General features: G+C 41.9%; 2 protein-coding genes across 2 annotated transcripts in view; both read left to right on the plus strand.

Moving 5' to 3' along the window:
• The first annotated feature begins 4,236 nt into the window (after positions 1 to 4,236).
• Positions 4,237 to 10,521, plus strand: LOC129118927 (uncharacterized). The gene is made up of 3 exons (XM_054630552.2): positions 4,237 to 4,352; positions 4,590 to 5,192; positions 5,823 to 10,521. Exons 1-3 carry the CDS (start codon positions 4,286 to 4,288, stop codon positions 8,462 to 8,464), a joined length of 3,312 nt encoding a protein of 1,103 aa, XP_054486527.2. The 5' UTR covers positions 4,237 to 4,285; the 3' UTR covers positions 8,465 to 10,521.
• A 1,468-nt stretch (positions 10,522 to 11,989) lies between these two features.
• Positions 11,990 to 27,610, plus strand: part of CDC5L (cell division cycle 5 like) — a 31,786-nt gene continuing 16,165 nt past the window's right edge. Inside the window, exons 1-13 of the mRNA XM_054629696.2 lie at positions 11,990 to 12,288; positions 15,227 to 15,330; positions 16,137 to 16,298; positions 17,125 to 17,252; positions 18,070 to 18,169; positions 18,253 to 18,471; positions 19,598 to 19,742; positions 19,866 to 20,054; positions 21,418 to 21,566; positions 23,210 to 23,372; positions 24,436 to 24,600; positions 26,196 to 26,276; positions 26,600 to 26,845. Coding sequence (XP_054485671.1) covers positions 12,244 to 12,288; positions 15,227 to 15,330; positions 16,137 to 16,298; positions 17,125 to 17,252; positions 18,070 to 18,169; positions 18,253 to 18,471; positions 19,598 to 19,742; positions 19,866 to 20,054; positions 21,418 to 21,566; positions 23,210 to 23,372; positions 24,436 to 24,600; positions 26,196 to 26,276; positions 26,600 to 26,845 — 1,896 coding nt within the window. The 5' untranslated portion in view covers positions 11,990 to 12,243. The remainder of the gene's footprint in view (positions 12,289 to 15,226; positions 15,331 to 16,136; positions 16,299 to 17,124; positions 17,253 to 18,069; positions 18,170 to 18,252; positions 18,472 to 19,597; positions 19,743 to 19,865; positions 20,055 to 21,417; positions 21,567 to 23,209; positions 23,373 to 24,435; positions 24,601 to 26,195; positions 26,277 to 26,599; positions 26,846 to 27,610) is intronic.

Genomic DNA, 27,610 nt, shown 5'->3' on the forward strand with positions numbered 1-27,610 from the left:
CAAGTGAATTAAACTTGCAGCCAATATTATCAATGGAGTCTAGAGACAGTCAAATGGAGCAGGCAAACTGAAACTGCATTGTCTGAATAAAAACCTTACACACTCCACTGAAGAAAACTTCACCCAGATGGTGAATCATTAAATTCCTGCCACTAAGCAAACACCCTTCCCTTTACCTGTGGGTTACCCAGCAACTGGCAATTTGGCAGCAACAACTTATTTTTATGATTAACCTTGTCAATACAGAGGCACTTCCTTTCCCAAAGAGCCGACCTTTTCCTACATGTTATTTTTGACAAGCAATGGATCATTACTCTCTGTTACTGTCAGTATTTTAATGTTCAGTTTTCAAATTATTATAGAGGCAGAGGCACTAACACCCTCTGTTAAGATTTTGCTATGCTGGAACTTTCAAGCCAAAATTTCCTTTGCCACATTTTTTTCTCTCTTAAATGGCAACAAACTCCATAACTCAGTTTTGGGCTAACTTTGTTCAGACCAGTGTGGCCTCATAAAAAACAGTACTTTTTGATTCAGAAGTTCTCTGCCTTTCACATCAGAAAGGCACAAGGAACTTCCCCATCCCTGGAAGTGTTCAAAGTCAGGATGGAAGGGACTTGGAACCTGGTCTAGTGGAAAGTGTCCCTGTCTGTGGCAGTGGAGTTGTAGTCATTTAAAAGGTGCTTCCATCTTAAACAATTCCACCATTCTATGAAGAGAAAAAGAGCAAAATCAGTAGAATGGACCCTGCTCAATTTGCCAGAGAAAAGGCTCTGTATTCCCAGGTTTTCCTGACTTTTACCTTAGATATATTTGTCTCCAGATTAAGGGAAATGCTGTGTATGGCAATAAACCAAACCCTGCTTCCAACACTGAGAGCTGAAAACATATAAGAGCTCTGCTCTGTTCTCTTATAGCAAAGTGAAGAGCTTGAAACACTCTGCAAACAATAGGGATTTTCACAAATCTGAAGAAAAAACAGGAATGGAAATCAAACTTCCTGGCTCCTGTGCCCTAACCATAAGACTGAATTTTGTTCCTAGTCTTGCAGTTTCCACAAGTTCAAGGTAAACTTAGTGATAAGGAGATCTGCTTGGGGCAGAAGGGATTGGAAAGAAGAGCGTGCTGGGATTTTGTGTGACTCTCAATCCTCAGCTGCCTCTCTCTGTGGGCATTTGGTGTGAGAAGGCTCTGTGCCTAAGTGCTGCTCAGCTCTTTGTCCTCACTGATGTGTTTTCTTCTCTTCCCTCTGGAGCAGACTTCAGTGGAGCTGTTTTCAAAAAGGGACAAAAAAAAATAAAAGAGTCAATGGCAGTGTGAGAAAGAGAAAAACAAACCAGCAGGTTTTACAGTAAAAGAATCCATTTAGTTACTAAGCCTTGATTTGTTACTGCAGCATCCGGGCTGTTAAAAAGCTCCCACCTGAAACTGGGCTGAGCAATCCTTCTGGAGATATTTCCCTCTTTATAGTAGCTGATATTGATCAATAACTTCATTTGCAACTTATCCAGAGCCTTCTCTATGCTTTTCCAGCTGGATTTGTATTCAGCTACCACTTCTCTTATTGCCAGACCAAATGCACTTACATTATGCACCTACACAACATAAGTTTCCCAGGAACAATTCTCTGACTCTCTCTGGTCTAAAAGTGACATTATCTTTTATCCCTCAACTTTCAGGCTTTTTGTTCAATATTTCCAGCTTGACTTTTTCTTATGTGCCCAGGCTTGTAAAGTGAAGGACACTGATGTAAGACCTTACAAAATTACTGGCACAGGCCCTTCCAACCTACAGGATTAAATGCAAAAGGATAAAAACCACTTGCAGTGACTACACTCTCAAGTTACACTTTTTAGGTCAATATCTTATGTGAGTTGAGGTAACTCTGTGCCTCCATTCTGGCCATAAAAATGTCAAAAATCCACACTTCAAATAATCACAATTTATTGGGATTCCTTCAATTTCTCATAGTATCTAATATTCCACATAATCACAGAATGGTTTGGGTTGGAAGAAACCTTAAGTATCATCTCATTCCAAGCCCCTGCCATGGGCAGGGACACTTTCCACTAGACCAGGTTACTCCAAGTCCTGTCCAGCCTGGCCTGAAACACTTCCAGGGATGGGGCAGCCACAGCTTCTCTGGGAAACCCCTGCCACCATTAGAGGGAAGAGGTTTTTTTTCCTAATACCCATTCTAAATCCACCCTCTTTCATCTTAAAGCCATCTCCCCCCCCTCCTATTCCTTACAAGATACTTTCCACAACTTTTTTCATGCAGGAATGTGGGCATAAGCACAGTTGCCAGCAGGTTCAGATCACTCCATTGCAAGCTGAATTTGCAAAACAAATAGTCTGTTGCTTTAAGAAAAAGAGTAGAAAGAGCCACTTTTGAAGAAAAAGGCTTGGATTGACATATTTGTAAAGTTTTCACAGAATTTTGCAGGTTTTCTAGTGAGGCAGATATCTTTCAAATGAGATTATTTTAATGTTAGAGAGAGAAAAAAAAGAGAAATAGCCAGTATTTCCAGGTTCTTTCCTTGCAGAGCCGTGGCTGCAGAGCCATCTTGTGGGGGAGACTCAGAAAGTTCTGCCAGAAGGAGACTTTTATTTTGGTTTTTTTACATGTTGCTTGCTCAGGCAGCAAAATCTACACAAGACATGCTGCTCACCCCAGCATCTGTTTCACTCACCTTGGAGCACCAACAAGTCTTCTCACTCTGTAGAGATTCCCAAACTCCCTCAGAGCTGAAACACAGAATCCAATATTCCTCTCACCTGTTCTTAATTCAATACTCCCAGGTAGGAGGATTTTGGAAATGCTCCTCCCTTGAGCCTTCATCAGTTCTACTTGAAATTAAAAAGATGCCACCTAAATTTCACAAACTGAACAAATGTTCCTACAAATGGTGCAGCTCCGTATACAAGAAGTGCAAGGCTCTGAAATTAAGGCAGATAATTGGTTCCATGATTTTTACTGGGGGAAGAAGACAGGGAATAGGGAAAATTCCTCTCATTGGGAGTGGCTAAACATTCCACCTTCTTCTGGAGACACTACTGAGTGCTGAGCCTGGAAAATGGAAACTGGGAATCCTCTAGCAGTGCAGAATGTGGGATCACAGCTGGGGGAGGGGATAAAATAATGTCAGGAACAGGGAGCTGGGGGGAACCCTGGGATGGCAGGACAAGGAACTACTGGAGAGGCCACAGAGATGATGAAGCCTCTGGAGCATCTCTCATGAGGACAGACTGCAGGAACTGGGCCTGGTTAGTCTGGTGAAGAGAAGATTGAGAGGTGATCTCAACAATTTGTGTAAGTATCTCCAAAACAGGTGCCAGGAGGATGGTGCCAGGCCCTTTACAGTGGTGCCCAGCAGTAGGACAAGGAGAAGTGACTGTAAAATTGAACACAAATTCCACCTAGACACGAGGAAGAACTTATTTACGTTGAGGGTGACAGAGCATGGAGAGGGCTGCCCGGGGATTTTGTGCATTGTCCTTCTCTGGGGACGTTCCAAACCCATCTGGACACATTCCTGTGTCAGCTGCTCCAGGTGACCCTGCCTTGCCAGGGGGTTTGGACTGGATGATCTCCAGACCTCCCTTCCAGCCCCAAGCCACAAAACTACAGAATGGTTTTTGTTGGACAGGATCTCATAGACCATTCCAACCACCCTGTCATGGGCAGGGACACCCTGCATGTATATAAATTTATAGATGTATATAAAGACCTACATCTCTATAATGTAAATATGTCTGCACACAAGTTCATGTATTTTCCACTTTCAGCCCGAACAGCCAAGGAGAACTGGATGAAACCAAAGGTGCTCTTTTATATTTCCACGAATTTTGTGACTCCTGCCTGCAATTATTTTGTGATTCTTTCTGTACCCAGCAAGGGAGCGCCTTATTGTTGGTACAATTCCAATCTTAAGAGTATGATTGGTACTAGCTGAGATCTAATTTTACAGGAAAAGAAGTAACAACCGATCAAAATTGCTTAAACCGGGAATAGGTTTCGCAGAGCATCCGAATAATTCTGCCCAGGGCTGGGGGGGTCTCCCTAGCCCAGGTGGGTGATTAAATGGAGTTTTAAAACCACTTATGAGCACGTTAAAAACTGAATTTTAAGGCGTATTTCAAAGTCTCGAGTCCCAGGCCACACATTCCTGAGGCCGCGCCCCCTCCTTCCCTCAAAGCCGGGAGGCGGCGGCGGCGCCGCCCCCGCCCCCTGCGCAGGCGCGCCCGGCCGCTGGTTCGAGTCCCGCGGCGCAGCGGCCCGGAGATGCCGACGGAGCTGGGAGTGGCGCAGGCGGGCGCGGAGCGGATCCCGCCACCGGCCGCCGACAGCGGTAGGTGCTGCTGGCCTGGGCAGGGACCCAGCGCGGCTCCCGGGGGAGCGGCGGTGCCCGAGGGACCGCGGAGAGTGGGGACGGCGGGAGCGGGGGGAATTGGCGGGCCCGCCGGGCCGTGCGCATGCGCACTGGGCATGCGTGGGGATGATGGTGGACGCGGTGCCGTCAGGTGTTTCGGGGTTTTTGTGTTTTTTTGGGGGGAATTGCGATATTTATGTCCACTTCTCCTCTCAGAGCCCGAGGTGTTTGAGATTGTGCTGCCAATCACTGTCTTGGTGCTGAGCGATGAGGATTTTCTCCAGGATGATGATAATGACCAGGAAACGTCCATTCCCGAAGTGAAGCAGGAGTTTAAATTAAACAACAATATTTGCCTAAGAAATGAAGTGGAGCCTTCAAATGACAGCAGCAGTGTAGGCAATTGGGATGCAAACAAGACTGTTTCAAATGAAGAAAATTGTATTAAGTACTCCGAAGAGAAATGGCTTGCTGAGAGTGTGTGTAACACATCGAAATTATCTTTAAGTGATGTCCATGATGCAGACACGGATAGATATGGTCCAGATTTCATGTTACCTACATCATCTTGTAAAACAGAGCTTCCAGAGATAGTGAAATGCAGTGATGGAGAAGATTGTGCTGATAATGATGGCTTTCGGGGGATTCCTCCTGTCCTCTCCTCTGCTGACAGTGACAGAGCTGACACTTTGCAGACATTGGAAGTGGCACTCAAACATGAAGAAGAACCTGTCAGTATTGCAAGTGTTCTTTTTGACGGCAGTCCACAGACACAAGCAGAACTCCACAAGGAATTTGAGATAATTGTTAAAATGGAAGGTAATATATTAATGAGATTATTGCATGAGTTTAAGAAATACGGGAAACCTCAAGTTTTTGAAATAAATAAATGTATAGAAAAGCTATGAAATCAATTTCTTTTAGAGTAAGTATTTTGAATTAGATTCATAAATGCAACAGAAGGAGAATATTGCCTGGAGTATGCTCAATTCTTTCACAGACTCCTGTGAAAGGCAGTGAAACTACAAAATTTTGTCATTCTTCTCCAATGAGAACAAGGGTGTCCTTTCATCAGGGAAATGTTCTCAAAATAAAAATGCAGAAAAAGCCTGGTATTTGTGAGAATGGAGCATTAGAAAAGTTTGGTGTTAGTACTTGGATAGGAATTCTGCCATGAAGGTGTTCTGAATGTGATGGTGTCTTGTGAAATTCAGAGTCTTGAGTGAAAATAGTAGGAGAGAAGGTGGCTTCTAACTAGGAGCAACATTTCAATGTTGGGGGCAGAGGGGAGCTTGAAGAGAGGCATTAGGGAAAAAATTGGAGAGAGGAACTAAGGAAGCAAAGTAATGAAGAGCAAGCAAGTCATTAGGCAATTTGGAATTATTACTATGAATTAATAATGAATATTTGTGATTGTATGAAATGTTAACTTTTTATATCTCCTTGTAGATTCTGATTCCTCAAAGAATGGAGATGATGAAATTGATTACAGGGAAATAAGCAAATTTGAAGATGAAACTCTGAGTTCTCCTTTGGAACATGGCTTGAAAGAAGAAGAGAAATTTACCTACAATTGTCCTGATCCATTTCTTAATGAATGTTCTACTTTTAAGGAACATGTAGAAGATGTAGGGAAACCTGACATGAATGCTTCTACTTCTGCTGAAACAAATACTACTGGAGAGCATATTTACAAGATGTTAACACCATTCCCTAAGAAAAGATACCAGCAACAAAAAGTTGTTTCTTCTCATGCAAGCCCAGAAGAGTTCCAGAGCCAGCAAGAAGGTTTAACATGGCTGAATGATGGTGTGACCATCACACCTCTTCCTAAAACATCCTGTTTTGCAAAGGAGAATGAAAGATCGAGTTCCAAGTGCAGGTTTTGTAGTTCTGTGTTTAAATGCAGTGCACACCTGAAGAAACATATTTATTCAGCTCATAAAGATAAGAAAATACATAAATGCTGCTTTTGTAAAAAAACTTTTTTCTTTTCTTTCAATCTTAAGAATCACCTTAAATTTCATAAGAAGATTGCTAGATTGCAAAAGGCAAGAAAAAATAGAATAAGTGCGAGGAAAGGGAGGCAGAAAGGATCTGAAGGAAAATCTGAGACCAAGAAAAAAGAAAGTAAATACAAGAAATTTTTCATTAAGATTGAAAGGGACTTTACACCTCTGGATGTGCCAGTTAGCTTTTCCTGCAGAATTTGTTTCTTTGTTTCATCCAGTCCTAGGAGTTTTATACATCACATGAAGGGACACAAGGAGAGACCACCTTACCAGTGCCCTCAGTGTGATTATTCCTGCAGCAGCTTGTCCTACCTGTTAAATCACATGTACTGGCATGCTGGCTATAAGCTCTACCAGTGCAGGTTCTGCACCTTCTTTTCATTGTATTTTGCAAGCATGGTGAGGCACAGCCATGTCCACACAGGGGATAAACCATATTGCTGTGAGCTCTGCCAGGTAGCATTCACCAGCACCTCAGGGTTGGAGAGACACAGGAGGACACATGCAGAGACAGAAACGTGCCAAGCACAGCCACCCAACTGCCTGAGTGGGAGAAAGAGAACTGAAAATCTTCCAAAGAATTACACATGTGATGAATGTAACCTGGTGTTCTACACCAAGGGACATCTCAGCTTTCACAAGAAATTTCATGAACAGTTAAAGGCTGATGGTTACAGGAGTCAGAGCAATAAATACTGTGCAAGCACAAAAGGCAAAGCTGATGGTGATTCTCCGGGACATGTTTCTCACTCTCTTTTTGGTAGAGAAAATGATTGTTTGGGTAGGGGAATCCTGGCTTCAGAAGTGGAGTTTGAGCAAGAAGGTGATGTGTGGGACAATAAGAAAATATGCCCTAGAAAGAAATTCCTTGAAAACAGCCAAGGAAGCAACAGCTTGGCTGTTGCTGGAAACAGATCAGAAGTTCCTCGGACCTCTTACCAAATGGACACCATCACTTACAAAGAGGAGCCTTTCTTCAAGTCAGAGACCTCTCATTCACAAGTGCAAGATAATGCTTCATTTCATAACTTTGTGGAAAACTTGGAGGATAGACATCCTTCTAATTTAAATACATTCCAAACATACAGATGCCAGCACTGCAGTTATGCTACTGCTGTTCCTAACAACTTCAGGCTGCACCTAAAGATACATACGGATGAAAGACCATTCGTGTGTAAAGAGTGCAATGAGACATTTAAAACATCAAACCATTTGCAGAAACACAGCCTTCTTCATGTGAAAAATGGAGAGGAGTTTGGAAGTTGCCTCTTTGCAGAGAGGTGTTTAGAGAAACTTGAATTGCATCGTGAAGTCCAGAGAGGCACATACCCAGAAAGGGATTTGGATTCCTGCAAAGGCTCAAACAGCTCCTTGCTTGTTTCAGAAGTTTGGGGAGTTCAGGAAGGTGTTCAGAGGGGCACAGCAAATGATGTGCAAGCACAAAGTCAGCCACTATTATATCAGTGTTCAGAGTGCAGCTATGCTACTGGCATTTTAAGCAACCTGGAGCTCCACATCAGAACTCACACAGGTGAGAAGCCCTACAGCTGCCCCGTTTGTCAGAAGAAGTTCCGTACTTCCAGTCACCTGAAGAGGCACAGACTCACGCATTTGAACGTGGGGCATTTCAAGTGCACGAGCTGTGACTACTCGACCAACAAATGGCTGTCCTTGAAGCAGCACCTGGCTTCGCACACCGGGGAGGGAACCTCCTCTCCTGGCTGCTTCTACGAGCACAAGGAGCTGCCTGTCAAGACATACAGGTGTGAGGAGTGTGGCTATTGCACAGCCCACAACGGGAACCTGAAGCTGCACCTGAGGATCCACACGGGGGAGAAGCCGTTCCAGTGCGGGCAGTGCTCCCTGGCTTTCCGCACCTCCAGCCACCTCAAGCGCCACTGGCTGACTCACCTCAAGCTGCACTGCAGGAGGTGCAGGTACTCCACGGTGGATAAACAAGCTTTCCAAAAGCACATTAAAACACACAAAAAGAAGTACAGGTGTGCAAAGTGTAATGTGGTGCTGCCCACCAAAAAACTGCTGGAGAAGCATAAGCAGCGGCACGACGTTGGAATGTGAGGTTGAGAATTGGAAGCTGCTGCTTGGTTTTGGAGAGGTTTGCATGTCCCGAGTTTTTCATGGCTTTATGTTCCTTTGCTGTGCCCAGAACAATGGTTGGTAATGGATGCATGCAGCATTTTGGTCAAGAGAGTGACACTTGGGGTACTGGTTTGCTGCAGGTGTTTCTGGGAACATCCATTCTAGCACAGGCTGTGCTGAAGATCTCGGAGACACTTTTTCATCCCTGAGTAACTGCTTCAGTAGAGGTCAGTTATTTTGGCCAGTGTTCATCTGTGTTTAAGCAGTTATTCTGCACCACTTACTTTCTTGTAAAAATTTAGTAAGAAAAAAAAAATCTCTTTTCTAACTGAAATAATGTGAAACAGGAGGGAAGGAAGGGCATGTTATATTTTGTAGTAATAACTTTTCATATAAAATTATCAGTGCATCAGGAGGCTAAATGCTACCTCCCATCTGCTGAAAGTTGCCTCCTTTACTCCCAGGTGCTTTTGCAATACTTGTAAGAGGGAAGAAAATAATATCTCACCAAATTACAGAAACAAAATATGCATGTCATCACTGGGTAATTGTGATACTGAAATGTTTGACATGTGTCTGTATATATAAGATGTTTATTAAGCTGTTACCTTGTCTGTAGTTTTGATAATTTTTTGAGTAGTCCAACAGAAATGGTAATGTCCAGAAACATCTATTTTATGATACTGGGAATCTTTAACTCTTCAATTTTATGTGAATGTCTAATGTTAATCTAGTACAAAATGCCTTACCTTTTCTCAGGTTGGTAGTTACTGTGTTGTTTGTTAAAATAGATGAAACACTTTCCAAATGACTTCTGTTAATACGAGCAGTTGCTAATAATTGTGAATGCTGTTTAGTTACATTGAAGACCTTCACAGTATCTGAAATTAAAATTAGTTTAAGAACTTTACTCTTAGTCTAAAATATCGTGTGTAAGAACCATTGTACTATGCAGCAGTTGGTGCAGGGTATGGTGAACCCAGATGGATGCTGCTTCCAATTTATATTCAAATCTAGACAAATCTTTGTTTGTTTTGGAGTTATGCAGTGCTAGGAACTCTTTGAGTGTGGTAAGTGGTTTTAATAACAGTGTGTTATCCCCTTGTGTGAGGAAAGACAACAGCAAAGGCCTGGTGCAAACTGTCCCAATGCTACAGCTCAGTCCACGGAGCAGCACAACAAACCTGTGGTTTAATTTAGAGAATGTAAATTCGGAACTCAGTGCTTTTTTTTCTGCTTCTGGATGTGTGTCTTTCTGTAGAAATACGGATGTCTTGTAGAGTAACATAGGAGACAGGTTGGGAAGGGCTGCCCAGAAAGGTAGTGGAGTTCCCTTCTTTTCAGATATTTAAAAGCCATCTGGATATAATCCTGGAAAACCAGCTCTGGGTGGCCCTTCCTGAGCAGGGGCTTGTCTTCCAGACCCCTGCAGCCATTTGTGATTTGGAGGACAATTCTCCAATAATGGGTTGAAACTCAAGGACAGATGAATGTATTTAAGGCCAGATCAGCAAAGACATTCAAGTGATCTAGTTCTTTGCAGCTTCAGTAAAGTCAGACAATATCTGGGCCTGAACCATGGTGATTTAGACCTTGGAGCCACCTAATCCAGTTGTGAGAAAGAAGAATGTTATCCTGTATGAAGAAAGAAAAGCATTTCTGGGAAATATTAATGGTTACTTAAGCTTGGAGGCGTTTTTACCTGTGTTATGTTACAACTCTGATCATTGATTTGAAAAGAACAGGTACAAAGAGAAAACAAAAATACTGAAGGAATTGTAAGCCTCTCTATTAGGTGAGACTAGAAAGGCTAAATCTGATAGAGCACTGTTGTTTAAAAGCATGGTGTACACCAATGATGAAAACAGCCTGGTTTAGGGGGATAAATTAACTGCAGTAAATTTCTGAAAGAGTTTGTAAATGTGAGTTTTTTCAAGTTTTAAGTAAGAACAAGAAGGTACTTTCAGTTAGAGCTTGATTTTATAAAAATAATTATTCCTAGCCACTGCCTCTAATAAAAATAAGCAGTTCGATGACTCCTGATGTTGCTTTCTGTTCCTTATGCACTGCACTGGATTTTTGGGGTTTCAAAGGTAATCCAGTCTGCTAAGTCAGTGAAATTTAATGGTTGAGGCATATTCAGTTTCAAATAAGACATGGGCTGCTGTTGGAATTATTTTTTTTGGTAGCTAGAAGTGTAATTTTTTTTATTCCTGCAGTTTAAACAAAAATCAAAGCCTTTCCTAAATCATACTATGAAGTTTCCTATTTAAACCAAAAAGGTTTCATAATTTTCTCCATGGACATATCCTGAATTTGGACCAAGCAAGGAAATGTAACAAGACAAATTGAGCAAAAGGCTTTCATTTCACGTGCTGTGCATCTGCTAATTAAATGAATACAAGTTAAACTTGTAAATGAACAATAGTGAGTGAGACCTGTATGATCTGGTGGTGCATCCTCCTGTTTGGGCCACACTGTGGTCTCAGAAATGCTCATTAGCCTTGACAAGTTGAGCTGAGCTCCTCTTGAGCTGATCTGAAACACTGTCTGCTCCCAAGAACTTGGCTGGCTAAGGAGCTCTCTGGGTTTTAAGAGCCTTTGGGAACTTATTTTTCTTACCCAAATAACCACCCAGGAGGAACAACATTTTTGGTTTTGAACTTGCAGAGAAAGTTATCAACCTGAATTACAGCCAGGGTGGAAAATTGCTATGAGCAAAGCCAAGTCTGTTGTGACTCTCTAAGCAGGGGTATTTTAGACCTGCGTGTGAGCTCTCCAGAATGCAGCGAGCTGAGGCCAGCACCTCCCTCTGAGTGGAGCCTCTCTGAGCCACAGAGCTCCCAGGTTGGATATCCCTGGGGGACCACAGCTGAGGGACAGTGACAGGTCCTGAGCTGAGATCCCCACTCCCTGAGACTCAATCTTTCACCTCTTGAGAGTGACATGAGTACCTGCCTATGAAAATTCCCCAAATTCAAGTATGTAGCTTATATACACTCCTTTGGTGTGTGTGTGTTAATATGCAAATGCACTTTTCTATGGTTCTACAAGAGAGCAACACTATCAATGTTGCTCTCTTGTAGAACCACAGAATAGTTTTACATTGGCACCTTAAAGATTATCTCGTTCCACCCCGTGCCATGGGCAGGGAAACCTTCCACCATCCCAGGCTGCTCCAAGCCCCATCCAGCCTGGCCTTGGACACCACCAGCGATGGGGCAGCCACAGCTTCTCTGGGCAGCCTGTGTTAGGGCCTCGCCACCCTCACAGCCAGGAATTTATTCCACACATAAACGCATGGGGCTTTTTCCTGAAATTAACAAAAAACTGGGGAGATGTGATTTCTTTCCGCCGTCCCTTTAGCGTCCCCTGGGGGAATTTGAAGAGTTTAATGAACGCCCACAGTTCCTCCTTTCGGCGCCGCCCGGGCCCCTCCGCCGTGCGCTCCTCCGGCCGGCAGGGGGCGCTAGCGCGGAGCGCCGCCTCAGGACACGCGGGGCGGCTGCGCATGCGCGAAGCGGCCGGACCCGCTTCCCTGGAGGAGCAGCGGCCTCACTTCCCTTGGAAAAGCCGCCGGACCCGCTTCCCGCTTTTCTGGCAGAGCAGCCGGCCCCGCTTCCCTCGCCCCCGGCATCCGCCGCAGCTGAGGGCGACCGTGCGCCCTCTCGGCCGGCCCCGCTGACACCAGTGGCGCTCCCGCCCCCTCTCCATTCTCTCGCTCCAGGGGTTCGTCCCCCCCTCCCTTCGCCGCCAAGATGCCGCGGATTATGATTAAAGGCGGCGTATGGCGGAACACCGAGGTAAGACTCGGCGGGTTCGAGCCCTCGTCCCCCCTCAGGGCCGGGCAGGTGTGGGGGGGTGGGGGAGCCCTCACTGGTGCGCAGGCGCGGGAAGGGGGCGGGTGCCGTGTGCGCCTGCGCGGGGGCTCCGGGGTTGGGGTATCCCGGGGCAGGGTCGGGGCTGCCGGAGCCGCTGTGCCGGGACATCGGAGGGGTTGGGAACCACAGGAGCGAGGGCAGGGAAGGGTCTGGAGCACAGGTCCGATGAGGAACAGCTGAGGGAGATGGAGGGGCTCAGCCTGGGGGGATTCTCTGGCTCTCCACAATTCCCTGACAGGAGGGTGGAGCCAGGTGAGGGTCGGGCTCTGTACCCAGGCAACAAGTGACAGGACAAGAGGACATGGCCTCAGAGTGTACCAGGAGAGGTTTAGGTCGGACGTTAGGAAGAATTTGTTCGCAGGGAAGGATGATTAAGTGTTGGAATGGGCTGCCCAGGGAGGTGATGATGTCGCTGTCCCTGAAGGTGTTTAAGGAAAGCCTGGATGTGGCACTGAGTGCCATGGCCTCATTGACATGGTGGTGATCAGATGTAGATTAAACTCAGTGATCTGAGAGGTCTTTTCCAACCTAACTGATTCTCTAACTCCTTGGCTCTGTGTTGGGTACATTCCCCAATAACCTGTGCCTTCCTCCTTCCAGTAGGCAAAGGTCACAAGGTCACATTGGTGTTTTATCCCTTGGGCTGCAGGTTGGGAAGCTCAGCCATGTGTGTGTTGTGTCCTTCTTCCCCAGAGGAATTGTTCCCACTGCCCCTGGAGTGGAAGCATGGGCTGTGCTGTGCTTGGAGATGTCCCTCTCACAGGCTAGAGTGTGACCTGTACTGCATAGGCAGGTTTCTTATGCTCTAGGGGAATGAGGCAGCAGGAGTCTCTTGCCCTTAAAGATATTTCCAAATGTGGAAATGACAAAGGCAAAGTCATACAATTTTTAGGATTGGCAAAGACCTAAGGATCACCAAGTGTCCAGCCATCAACCCAGCACCACCACCATGTTCACCATTTAACCTGTCCTTAAGTGCCACATCCATTGGTTTTTTATCACTTCCAGGAATGGTGACTCTAGTACCACCCTGAGCAGCCTGTTCCAATGCTTTAGCACCCTTTCCATGGAAAGAAAAAATCCTAATAACTAATCTAAACCCGTGGTGCAACTTCAGTGTGTTTCTTGTCAATGTGTGTGGGCTCTTCATCTGCAGCCTCAAGAATCCTGTACACAGAAATTACTGTTCCAAAAAAGAATAACCCCCCTCCAATTCTATCACAAGCTTTTAGAACCACAGGTGGTCATGAAAAAGAAATAAATAACATGAGAAATCAAGGATGTCAGTTTTATTAGCTGCATGTTGAAAGCAAGAGGACGTACCTGGCACTGTACAATACAGAACTCTGTCACTGCATACTGTGAACACCAGGCACGTACATGGTTCCAGGAAACAGTGAGGAAAAAGTAATAGAAGATAAAATGTGCTGTGTGTGTTTTTAAGCACTTGTGCTGTATCAGTGGTGTGCCAGGAGGCAGCTAAATTTGGGGTCAGCAGAGGACAGGAAAACTCACATTGTCTTCACTCCATTCTTAGGGTCTTCCATACTTGAAAAATTTTGGTGACAGCTGAAGAGAAAGAGCAGTGCATTAAATGGAATCACAGAATATCCTGGGTGGGAAGGGACCCACGAGGTCCATCAAGTCCAGCTCCTGCACAGAACACCCCAAAAACCCCACGCTGTGCTTGAGAGCGTTGTCCAAATGCTGCTTGAACTCTGGCAGGCTCAGGGCTGTGGGCACTGGCCTGAGGAGCCTGTTCCAGTGGGCAAGTAGATCCCTAGTTCACCGGGCTTTGTGTACCAGAGATAAAAGAGGTGTTGGATTTTCTTTTTGTTTTTAACATTTTGATTACACATACAGCATTAAAGACAGAGAAAGGGGAATCAGGTGATACCAAGTCATTCATAAAATGACCCATTACAGGCAAAAAAACCTGTTCATGTCACTGGTACAGCTCCTGTGTGCCATAGAGCACCAAGTAAGTTAAAAAAAAAACCACACAGGGGAGGATTTATTGTTTATTTTCAGAACAGTAATCACATGAATTGCTGCCTGTAGCAGCTCAAGCCAGATAAATAAGCTCACAGTTAAAGCTATTGTTCCCTGGGAGGTGTCAGTGTCAGACTCACTGAACTCTCACTGGGTACAGGAGAGGGGACATCTGTGGTTGGCAGGGCTGTAAGAATAGTTTTAATGCATTTAAAATACCACTTTTTCTGAATAAACCAGAAATAATGAACCCATCTATTAAGAAAGGGAGAGAAGAAAGGGAGAGAGGGATTGATGGATGGATTGACAGACAATTGATTGCAATTCTGGCTTTTGATCAAACTCAGTGCACACTTCATTGTAGGTGAACAACCTGGCTCCCAAGCTGAATGTATTACATTTTTATTCCAGTTGTATTAAAATGTGAAAAATAGATAATTTCATGGTATTATTTAAAACAAGGAGCCAGGAATATCTGCCAGTTCTACTTTTTTCCCAGTTGTGATGTCATTACCAGACAAACACTTCCTTACCTCAGTTGCTGTCCTTGAGGGAAGATGTACAGAGCCTTTAAACACTAATGCATTAGAGAGCATTGAAAATAATCATTTGGTAAATTCTGTTGGCTATATGAAGTTTGGAACAATAATCATGTGTCTATTTCATTTAATCTTTATGGATTTCATTGACCTTTGAAATACAAATCCTCATTTTTCTTGAGAATAAAATGGAACAGAAGTAACAGTGTTATGGTGTGTTATGCTGTTTCCTCTGGGACAGCCCATGAAATTTACCGTGTTCTCCTTTGTTTGAGCTCAGACTTTCTGTTTTGCAGTCCATAAGAGTATTTATTTATGGTTTTTTCAAGGATGAAATTCTGAAAGCAGCTGTTATGAAATATGGCAAGAACCAGTGGTCTCGAATTGCCTCATTATTGCACAGGAAATCAGCAAAGCAGTGCAAAGCCAGATGGTGAGTGAGAGGTGCTGTGCCTGGGAATATGACCTTCATAATTAGTGGAAATGTAGGAAAAAATGTTACCACAGACTAACTTATGCCCACAGACCAACAACAGTTTTAACAGTTTGATTTTATCATGGAAACTTCAAATTTTTGTTGCTTGAAAGTAGTTGAAAAAAAATAGCCAGATTTTCTGTTTGCCAGTGACTGCAGTGTTAGCAAATGCAGGATCAGTTTAAATTATGAACCTTAGTTTTTCCCTTTATTTAAACATGTTTTAATCAGTGGATATTGCCAAGGAAGTAAAATTGTAAGATACTAATCTCTCTTACATATAATTTTCTAATTTCATGTAATGGGAGTTTGGCTTGAGAATAAACATTAAGAAATTGCACTGTGAAATTTAGTATTTTTTGAAAAATAGGAGCTTTATACTGATGCAAATACTGATGCAGCATAAATGTATTTGAGAATCAGACTTGCTTTTTTCAAGTACATATTTAATAGAATACTTATCGTAGAGATAACAATACTGGCACAGTTGGGTATTTGTAAGATAATTGTTGAAGGCTCCAGACCAAACAATTCTGCCATTTCTCTATCTTTGATAGTTGCAACTTTTATTTTCAGGATAAATTCTGTGACTCTTTACTTTGCCAGAATAGAGATGGGAAAAGGAAGAAGAGGCAGTATCTGTATGAAAAGTACTGGATAAATAATACATTTTGAAGCTCAAATACACATGTCATGAAAACCCTCTTGAAGACAAATTAAGAAATAACTTGGATCTGTCATCCTTAATTTTTCCCTTACTACAGGTACGAATGGCTGGACCCAAGCATCAAAAAGACAGAGTGGTCTCGGGAGGAGGAGGAGAAGCTGTTGCACCTGGCCAAGCTGATGCCAACCCAGTGGAGAACCATTGCCCCCATCATTGGGAGAACTGCTGCACAGTGCTTGGAACACTATGAATTTCTGCTGTGAGTTTCTGCTTGTCTAGAGGAAAGTCTAGCCAAGAATACCCAAAAAATCTGTGGAGTTGTAGCAGTGTGTCATTCCTTTCTCCTTTGGTAAATTAGGGTGGTTTCAAGTTGACTGAGTCCTTCTGTAAGCAAATCTTTAAACATTGTTTTCAGTCACTTGTGTCTAGCTTGAAAGAAGCTCCTGGAACCTGGAGAGCAGCTTGGATAGAGATAGGTGTATCTCTTCTTGTTCCTGGTCATTCTGGCTAAGGGATTGCCTCGATTTATGCTTTTATTAGGCTGTCTGGGCATTTTTTGACTGGCTGATCAGCAGGAGTGGGTATGTGAGAAAGTAAAGAGACATAAAACATGTTGAAATGGCTGAATGTGCAGATACCATCTCTCCTACAAGGGGTTTCTTTTGGCCACGAGAAGAGAAAGAATGTGATGTTTTCCCTTGTGAGCATTCTTAATTCTAGTGTAATTGGTTGAGTAGAAAAAACATCATATAAAACTTGATTTTTTAATTTTGTCACACTGCTGGAATTCTTGTTTTTATTATTAAAGATTACCTGAGGTGATTTCTTTACTAGTTGTATTAGTGTTGTATTTTATATAATATTTTATTGTTGTAATGTAATACTGTGTTGGTTTCTTTCTCTTGTCTTGTTTAAGATTATGGAACTGTACCACATTTGTGAATTGTATAACAGATTTACTGTATAGTACAGAGCACAAGGGTACTGCTTTATCATCAGTCTTTGGAGACATTTAAGGGGTGGTTATTATGAGTCTGGGGGAAAACAAAGAGCTGGAAAACAAATACCTACAATGTGTTTTTAAGGGACAAAGCTGCTCAGAGAGACAATGAGGAAGAAACTGCTGATGATCCTCGGAAACTGAAACCTGGAGAAATTGATCCAAATCCAGAAACCAAACCTGCCAGGCCAGATCCCATTGACATGGATGAAGGTGAGTTAGGAGTGTGTTTTCCATTTTTGACAGAAATCTGATCTGTTTGATTTTTCTGTTTACACAGCCATTGCACTTTGGTTTCTTTTTTTTCCACCACCACCTGGTCATTAATTTACTTGTGAATTTTGTCTTATTTCTGTATCTGGCCAGTCAGTTATACTTTTCCAGTTTTTCTTTTCTTGATGCATTTTTTGCCTCCTTATCTGTTACCATGACTGGCTGTTCTTTACTTTGACAACTGCTCTGCTTATTTGCATTCTCTATCTTCATCATTTTCCATCAGCTCACGCCTCTCAGATGAACCCATGCTGAAGCACAGGACTGCCTGACTTCCTTTTTTTTTCCCTTGCACAAAGCAATGTTGTAAACTGAAAAGTGCACATGGTTAAAATTCCATGAATGGACAGTCGGTGTTTTCGAACAGTCACAAGTTCACAAAAACAGCACTCTCGGCTCTGGAAGTAAATGCAATTAACAAGTTTCAAGAAAATACTCTCAGATAAAGATGTAAATGAAGTTTTACTTTCATTAATGTGGTCAGTGGGCCTCTTTATGTAAATATTTTGATTTGGTGTTGATACTTATTGATACGATTTTCAACATGAAGCTTTTTTCCTAAAAATCTTCTTTTCACCTGGCCAGTGATTCAGTAAATACATTGGAATAACTTGGAGATTAGTGATGACACAGAATGCCTGTGACTGATTGATTGATTGAGTTTTTAAAGATGGTTTTCTGATTTTAATGTCACCTTTTTCCTGACTCTCATCTTTTAAGTGCAGATTCACTGCTGTATTTATTTGTGCTATTGTAGATGAGCTTGAAATGCTGTCTGAGGCTCGAGCACGTCTGGCAAATACACAGGGAAAGAAGGCCAAGAGGAAAGCCAGGGAGAAGCAGCTGGAAGAAGCTCGGTAAACTTGCATTTGGTTTCATATCCTGGGACTTCTTTTCTTTACTCTACACTTGAAATCATGTGGTGTTACTGTTTCTTTAGACGCCTTGCTGCTCTCCAGAAAAGACGAGAACTTCGCGCTGCTGGAATTGAGATCCAGAAGAAAAGAAAAAAGAAGAGAGGTGTGGATTACAATGCAGAAATTCCATTTGAAAAGAAGCCTGCCCCTGGTTTTTATGATACATCAGAAGAAAATTATCAGTCCCTGGATGCAGATTTCAGGAGACTGCGTCAGCAAGACCTGGATGGAGAATTAAGATCGTAAGTGTGTGTTGGAATAAGAAGTGAACAGGAGGGAACAGCGTATCTGAAAAAAAAGCAACCCATATGTCTGTGTGTTAAGTCCTGGAAACATAATGTGGGTGGGAAATGTATTTTCCATGGGACAGATAAAAGTGCAGGTGGCCTCTGCCTTTTCAGCTTTTTGTGGTTTGTCTTTGCAGAAGGTCTAGTTCACCTATTGTCTGTGATCACCTCTTTTCTTTCCTCTAGTTCACCTTTTATCAGAATAATGTTTCTCACACATATACTTGCTATTTAAGTTGAAATGTTATTTTTTTGAGATTGTATTTTTTAGCAGTTTATTTGTTTGTGTGTTTAGTGTCCTTTAAATAATAACTTTATAATGATTGCTTATAGGAGTAGATTTGTAGTATTACTTCTGATGGAGTTGTTCTTAAGTTGGTATCTTTAAATGCTTAATTTCTCCCCATCCCCCCCAAAAATCCCCAAAAGTTTAGTTGACAAGTTAAATGCCACTCTTGGGTACATACTTAATTGTACAGTTGCATTTCCCATTACTGCCAAAACTGCATTTTACTGAGTTCAGTGCCAAGTACAATTTGATTTATTAACTCACGTGGTGTTACTAACTGATTTTTCTTCATGGCTCTTTGTTCAGAGGGTCAGGCAGGAGCTTCAGACTGAAGGTTATGATTGCACTGACTGCCTCCATTGCTGTTTGAAGGAAATGCCATTTTTATTAAAGACTGAAGAGAAATTGGTTCCCACTTTCCACAAAAGAAAATATTCACCTTACCTTAGCAGCTGCTGGAGAAAAAGAGGCTCTTATTTTTACTATCTAAATTCTTGACCTGACATTTTTTTATTGATCCAGTGACCCTGTTTATTGTAGTTTTTCAGCCTAAAGCTAAATCTGTTGGCTAATTCCATGATTTAAAAGCATTACACTGCCCTGTAGTATGTTCTGCTTCAAGATCTGCAGATCACATCCAATCACCTACAAGGTGCTCCACTCTTTCTGCAGTGTTTTATTTCAGCATATCCAGTGTTTGAAAAGGGTACAGCCTTTTTGCTCTTGGCTTGTTTGCTTTGCTCTGTAGCTGCTCTGTGTGTTCTGAAATGATCCTGTTTTCCATAATAACAGTGAGAGGGAGGGAAGAGAGCGCAAAAAGGACAAGCAGCACATGAAACGGAAAAAAGAGTCAGACTTGCCCTCAGCTATTCTGCAGACCAGTGGAGTGTCAGAGTTCACCAAGAAAAGGAGTAAACTGGTGCTTCCAGCTCCTCAGGTGAGGTTTTTACTGATGATAAACAACTTATAAGGCCAATACCAAACAGTGCTGTTTGTTTTGTGGAATGGATCTCATAGTTACGTTGTATCTTACTGTGCCTTGGAATTTTCTCCTTCAAAGATATCTGATACAGAACTTGAAGAAGTTGTAAAAGTTGGCCAAGCAAGTGAGATTGCACGGCAGACTGCTGAGGAATCTGGAATCACAAACTCAGCTTCCAGCACTCTTCTCTCTGAGTATAATGTAACCAACAACAGCATAGCTCTGAGGACTCCCAAAACTCCAGCAGCCCAGGACAGGATCCTGCAGGTAGAGTATAAGTGTACAGGATGGGTTTTAAGTTTTGGAGCAGGACTCAACTGAGTAGAAGGTGTAAGTGCCAGAGAAATACTCCTTAGATTATGTGCAGTGTTGGGATTTGAAGCAATCCCAATCTTCAGGACACACTAAACAGCATAAAGCAGACCTGCTTCTATTTAATCAAGTGTCACTGTGCTTCGAAACATTCTGATTCTTTTTCTTTTAGTCATATATTGTGTGAAGCTTTTAACCATTCTCCTGGAGTCTTGCATAATTTTCCCTTTCTTGTGTGTCTCTCAGTGCTGAAAATGTATGAGTTCATCTCCTTAAAACAGTGTATTTTATGTTGTCCAACTTTTATTTCAAATAGCAAGTAGTAATTAACTGCAACAATGCAAGAATGTTTTCATAGCACTTTATTGGCTTAAAACTTAGGTGAACCAAAACCTGCCTTTGCAAACTCTGCCTGGATTTTTCAAAAAACTGGTTATGTTGAGTAACATATTGTTAAGTATGTGGAAATGGATACATTAAATCAGTGCAGCTAGTGTGTAGTACAAAACAAGACCCCAAAAATCCCACTCCAAAGCAAAAACCCTCTGAGTTGACAATGAGTTGTATTTCAGCAGTTCCATGATAGGACAAAAAAGAAAGTTCCTGGCTCTGCAAATCATAACCTAAGTCTGTGCAATGTTTGCAGGAATGGTCAGGCCCACCTTCAAATGGAGTTTATTATAAATGCCACAGCATTATGCATATGCACAGCTGGATTAGTGGTCTTCTGGGAATATATTTGCTATTTGCAGTCGTATAATTAGCTCACTTTTAGGAAGACTTAATTCTTCACTGTAATAAGGAAAAATGAAATAAAGAAGGGGGCTGTTCATAAAAGCCTCAGCTGAGTCATGGACCAAAAATCTGAATAGTGACCATCTCTTCTGGAACATTGTCTTTGAAGTGCAGTTTGGATAAAGTTGATTGAATTCAGGTTTCAGAGTTCAAGTGTGCTCTTCCCTTTTAAAATCAGGATTCTTAGGATTACTTGAGTGTTCAGTCACTAACAGATCTTGGAGATTTATGGAGTCTGGCAAACTGAAGGAAGCTGAAACAATGAGTAACACACTCAGTTTTGCAACTCCAGTTTATAACATATTTTACTGGAAATGATGTTCAAATGCCTCTCAGTGGAACAGTAGGGTTTATAAATACCAGTGTATGGGTGTTAAAGCTAAGAAATTTTAAACATTTTCCACAAACTGATATTCAAATAACTCTTCTGCTGTTCTGCTGCAGTAGCTGTTGTGCAATTGAATCTGTCAAATGTTACTGTCAATGTCTTGGTGAAGCACTGCTTGTGTTGTCTGTTACACAGGAGGCCCAGAATCTGATGGCTCTCACAAATGTGGATACTCCCCTGAAAGGAGGTCTTAATACTCCCTTGCATGAAAGTGACTTTTCAGGGGTAACACCACAGAAACAGGTTGTTCAGACTCCAAATACTGTGCTTTCCACACCTTTCAGGTAAACAGACTCCTTTTGTGATGGGTGCCTGGGTGGGCATGTGTCTGTTTGGAGATGGGTGAACAGAGCAGATTTTGATGTGTAAAATACTGTCATGATTAGACTTTCAAAAGAAACTCACTTTTCATTTCAAGCCCTTGTTGTACAAGTTGCTCCTTCTCTGTGTCTTTAGAAAACTCAGCCATGTCCTCTTCATCTGTGTTCATACAGCTCACTGGAGTTTTGATCCAAAATGTGGCCTTCTGTGGTCTGGAGCAGTATAAATTATTCTGGGCTAATGCAGAGTATAAATAGTAAGCTGGAGTGTCAATTCTGTATGTGGATCCTGGCCTTTTCAAAGTATTACCTTGGAATCAAAGATGTGGGAGGTCCCTCAGCCAAACCCACACTGAATTTTTGAAAAGCTGGAGTAAATATTTTATAAGCCATATATATCCAAAATAAAATATTTCTTATATTGCCAATCTAAATAGTACAGAATTGCTGGTTTAACTCTTACAGTGAACAAATATATATCCCACAAATGTCAAATAACATACAGCTAAAACATTTTACAATTGGTACATTTTGTGTGTCAGATTTTTCCACCTAGGTTCTAATTTTACTTGTATCATGTTAGTAGGAAAAGTGGAGAATGAAATAAAAAGGACCTTTATAGCTGCTTTTCCAAAGCAGCTTTATTTTGTTCAGAAGCTGTGTGCTAAAGCCCCGATCTTTTAATTAAAAAGAGCAGTTCCAGCAGTGAGTGCTTTTTTTGAAGATATGTTGGTGTCAGTGTGGTGCAAAATGAACGTAGAATTTGACCCGGAGTGATCTGCCTGTTGATTTGTGTTATTTTATATTTTAAAAAGTAGAGATGCTCTAATTTTGTTGTATGGGTTTTTTTTGTGGTGTTTTTTAATTTTTGAAGTTCAGATTTGCACATGTAAATATGTTACCTGTGGGTCAACTTGGCTTGCTTGCAGAAATGCTGTCAGTGGGAAAATCCAATCCTTGAGCAGAGGGAAAAATTAATCGATCCATGAGGTAGCCCCTCATTCATGTACTAGGTCATTGGAATAGAGAACAATATTCCTTCCTAGTCTAGAGGAGAAGCAACTGGGGCCAACAAAATCTAAGACTTAATCCATGTTGTCTAAGCATAGATGCTTAGAAGTAATTATTATAATGTAATTACTTCTTCAATAGTCAGTGAAAGCAAAGAGGTATTTTAGGATGATCCATTCAATTGCAGCATGGGACAGCTGCTGGGCCAGATGATTTCAGAGCAAATGACTTACCCAGGTAGTGGGGAAATTAGAGCTTGCAATTCAACCCTGGTTACTGCATCCCAGAATAATGCCTGGTGACTGGACAAGCTCCTCTCAAAAGCAGCAGTGGGACTTTGTGTTGGTGGAGTTCCTAAAGCTTCTCTTGAAATTATGATGTGCCTAGATTTCAGCTTGATAGGACCTTGGTTGCACTTTGACAGGCTTAAATAATTTTTTCTTAGTATTCTTGTAATTACACTTTACAGTTTCACTGCCTCCCAAGAAAAAACTCTAAATTGAATGGATAGACTGTTTATGTAACTTTTTCCAACATTCAGACTTTTGTAAGTAAGTTCTTTAGTAAAAAACTAATGACTAATTGCACTTCACTAGAACACCCTCTCAGGGGTCAGAGGGCTTAACTCCTCGAGGAGGACTGACTCCCAAACCTGCCCTTGGCACAACTCCTGGGAGAACTCCCCTGCGGGATAAACTGAACATCAACCCAGAAGAGGGAATGGCAGATTACAGTGACCCATCCTATGCAAAACAAATGGTGAGTAGTACTTAAGAAATGGAAATCTGTGCTCTATCAATTTTCAGGGTTTTAGTTCTCATCTGCTGAAAATAATTTTATTTTATAATAAAATGTTATTGCTTCCACCTGTCTAGGGGTCTGTCCTTATCACATAATAAAATACAGTCTTTATTCAAAAGAACAGAAGTCTTGCCACTTAGAATGGCTTTCAATGTGCTCAGTAAACACACTAAAACTGTTTTTTGGAGAAGACATAGTTAAGTTTCCATCCTATTTCTATCTTTGAAGCTGAGCAGGAAATGCATCTTGAGCAAAGATTAATTTTTCTTGCAATCCTACACAATCCTCAAATTCCTCATCATCTTGACTTCCTGATTTACCTACAGGACCTTTTCATCAGTTTGTCGTGTTGACAACACTGAGCTAAAGGAGTTTAATTTTTGCTGTTAGGAGCACTGGGGTTTGAGATGTTCAGAAATCTGAGTCCCATCCAGACTCTTCCATTACCTTTGGCAACAGATGTTTCCATTCTTGGAGATTCAGCCAGATGGGCCCTGCCAATCAGACATGGTATAAAAGGGCATATACCTAATAGGTAGCACTTTGGGAACTCCTTTTATGTGGCTGATTCTGCAGCCTTGACTGTAGCTTTGAATGTCTCCCACCTGAGCTATTGGCAGTTTTCTTTTTGGCCTAGCTAAGATATCCACTCTAAGTGTTTGCCATGTTCTCACAAAAATAACTCTTCAACTTCAAAATTCCAGAATTCCTCTTAGCTTGAAGGAGAAGGTTTATTTAATGTAGTTATGCTTTGGTTCTCTCTTAGCCTTTTTATAGTAAAAGGACTTTTTACTGCTAGAAGGGAAACTGAGGCTTCAAATCCCTGGTGGACTTCCCTGGTTTCCAGATCTGGTGCTTTCTGGCTTTGCAGCAGACTAAGGTGGCCATGGAATAATTAGTGTGTTGTTCTGTCTGTTAATGCAGATGAGTGGAGTCTGATTGTGCTGTACTCAGGGAATTGCACTGCACTCAGGGTATAAATCCAGAAGCATCACATCACATCTCCCTGCTCTTCCCACAGGAGAGGGAGTCTCGGGAGCACCTGCGCCTGGGGCTCATGGCCCTCCCTGCTCCAAAGAACGACTTTGAGATTGTTCTGCCTGAAAATGCTGAAAAGGAACTTGAAGAACATGAAGTAGATGAAACCTTTGTAGAAGATGCTGCTGATATAGAAGCCCGCAAGCAGGTCAGTGTGTGAGATGTGGATGCTGCTTTTTGTGTAAAATAAAATGTGTTCCTTGTATGGTTCCTATCATTTCACACCTGTTCAATGGAGAGGTACAGGATAGCAAAGTAAAATTTACCTGTTTTCTCTGCTGCTATCAGAGTATACACACTCAGAAGCCAAATCAGTTTTCTCTCTAAATAATTTTCTTAATTTCTTAATGTTATGTATCACATTGTTTTCTACCATGGAGTCCCTCAGAGTGCCTGTGTCCTGCCTGCTGTGTTTGTCCCCCAGAAGACAAATATTTCATTAAAACCTTTTTTCTACAATGGCACTTGATTGATTTTAAGCACATAAGAACTGTGCTTTTTTTTCAGTTTCAGGTTATTCTCTCAAGGTTAAAAGTTGCTGTTTGTGAAAGATTAGACAGGTGTATACAAACTCGGGCAGGCTGGTAGCACACAGATAAAAATCTGCCATGCAGGGAATTGGCACCCTTGGCCACTACCAGAGGATTACCCAGACAGCCAATTTGTGAATGGGTCCTTGTTGTTGTGTTTTGGTTTAGAATCAAGGAAGACTGGACAAAGTACAAGCCTAAATTCTGCCAGTTAATTGGCTGTACTGGCTAGTAACCAGAGACACTTTAAATCTTTCTAAAAACAGTTCCTTTTCTATTTATTGCTAAGCCTAAATTTTGTTTTGCAAATCTCTTTCTATTATATACCTTATATAAATACACATTTTTCATAAAAATAAATGAGATTTTTGAGTCCAGAGAACTTTGTGAAAATGGCTGTGCCTTGACAAGTGAACAAAATATTTTAAAAAATCCTATGTTTTCATCTTTAACTGGGATAAGCATTTCCCAGAATTTGATTCCTCATGTGTCCTATTTGGGGAGGAACATGTTTTATACGTGTATTTGTATGTCTTGAGCACACATACCCTAATAAAAAGTCTGAATAAATACAAGTAGTGTATGTGTGTAGAATAGAGGAAAGAATCTGAGTTGTACCATCATACAAGAGAAGAGCATCCTGCCTTCAAGAGAAGATGTGATGTTGCATGCTGGGATTAGAACATGGAGGATGTTGGTCCTTGTTCCTGAAGCTCCTGACAACACTGGCTTTTCATGTTATTTATTGCTTGAAAGTGTATTGTAGAGAGAAATCTCATGTTTTTCCACTTTAACAAGTATTGGTTTAGTGAAATATGTACTTTAAGTCATTGAAGATGAGAAACAGAGTCATGGCTGCTAATTTAAGAGTCTTTCTTTTCCTGGTGGATTTAATGTCTGAAGAATTAGAGCAGCTGTCACACATAGAGAAATGTGTAAAGAACGAAATCTTGCTGCAGTTGAGATTGAAGGAGAATTTGATGCCTGGAAATGACTTTGGAAGATCTCTTTTCTGCTGTGCTCTTCCCATTCACTTTAGAGGCAGTGAATTACATTGTCATCACATTATTTAGCTCTGGCTTTCTAACATGAGGTCTATATACTGGAAGGAATCTTTGCTTCAATAATCAATTAGTTTTTATATCCCATACATTCCTAGGCAGCATCTGATTGAGTTACAGTGGCTGCAGTAACACTTGGCTTGTTTGTTTAGGCTCTCCGAGAAGCAGAGCGTGCCAAGGAGCTGAAGAGAATGCACAAAGCTGTGCAGAAGAATCTACCACGGCCCTCAGAAGTAAGTGGAAACAAAATTCACTGTTAAGGGACAAAAATTAAAAATAAAGGCTTTAACCATTATAGGAGGAAATACAGTAAAAGGAAATCATGAGAGAGTGAAATCTTTGACTATGCTGATTTTCATGAGGCTTCCCCCACAGAGTTGCTATGTGGTATTTCATCTGCACAGATGTTGAGATTGCTGCATGTGTCACAAGGGTTTTGGCACCTCTGCTGTGGGGTTTAGCTGATACATAAAATTTATACTTGAGTGGAGATACATGAATTTAATATTATCTTTGGTGTATATTATATTTACGAACTTTTTTTATTCCTGGACAGGTCAACGAAACAATACTGAGACCCTTAAATGTGGAACCACCCCTAACAGACTTGCAGAAAAGTGAAGAACTCATAAAGAAAGAGATGATTACCATGCTTCATTTTGATCTTTTACATCATCCATTTGGAGAACAGTTTACTGGTAAGAAAGGCAAAGGCCCAGGATTTGGAAGCAACAACGCTGAGCACATGGCTTACTTGGAACAAAATCCTTATGAGAAGTTCTCCAAAGAGGATCTCAAGAAGGTGAGAATTGTGTGGCCTGAGGAGACCTCAAGTCTCCTTAGGGCATAGTTCTGTAATATTGGAGGAAAAAGCCTACACAGAATTGAGTTGGGAGGTCTCCAGAGGGTTGTATGAAGGGCTATAGTCATGGAGTTGTTGGGGTTGGAAAGACCTCTCAGATAATCAGATTTGATCATTAACCCAGCACTACCAAGCATTAAGTAAGGATAAGTTAATAATTAAGGATGATTTAAGTGCACATTCTGCTTTCTGTGAGCTGATGTTAATCTGGGCTTTCAGCAGAATGATGAGGATGCTGTATTTGCCCATAGACATTGTCAATGAGATACAGTTGTGGTTGCTTATCATTTTAAATAAGGGTAAGAGGAATAATACCCCAACAGCTACCATATTCTACTTTGCCATTTCTGTAAATTGCTGTTAAATCATTGAGGCATTAACCAGGTGTAATACCCATCTTCTGCTGCCTCTGAATTTTATTAATCCAGAATCACAAAGCATTTTCTTCAAAACAGTGCAGACTGAATAGGACAATGGTATTCAACTTGTACCTTGGAGCAGCAAATCAAGTTGCTTAATTATGCTTGTCAAGCTCAATCCAGGCAAGCTGTGCTGGTGCAGAGCCTGCTGGGCTGTGGCAGCTGATCTTGCAGCCATACCTGGTCCAGAAGTGCTGAGCAGGCAGACTGGGCCCTGGCTGGCTGCAGTGAGTGGGCGGCCTGGGCACTGTGTCCTGTTTTGCATTGTAATCCCAAGTTAAACAGC

Source organism: Agelaius phoeniceus, chromosome 3, assembly GCF_051311805.1.
Source record: "Agelaius phoeniceus isolate bAgePho1 chromosome 3, bAgePho1.hap1, whole genome shotgun sequence".
NCBI classification, from domain to species: Eukaryota; Metazoa; Chordata; class Aves; order Passeriformes; family Icteridae; genus Agelaius; species Agelaius phoeniceus.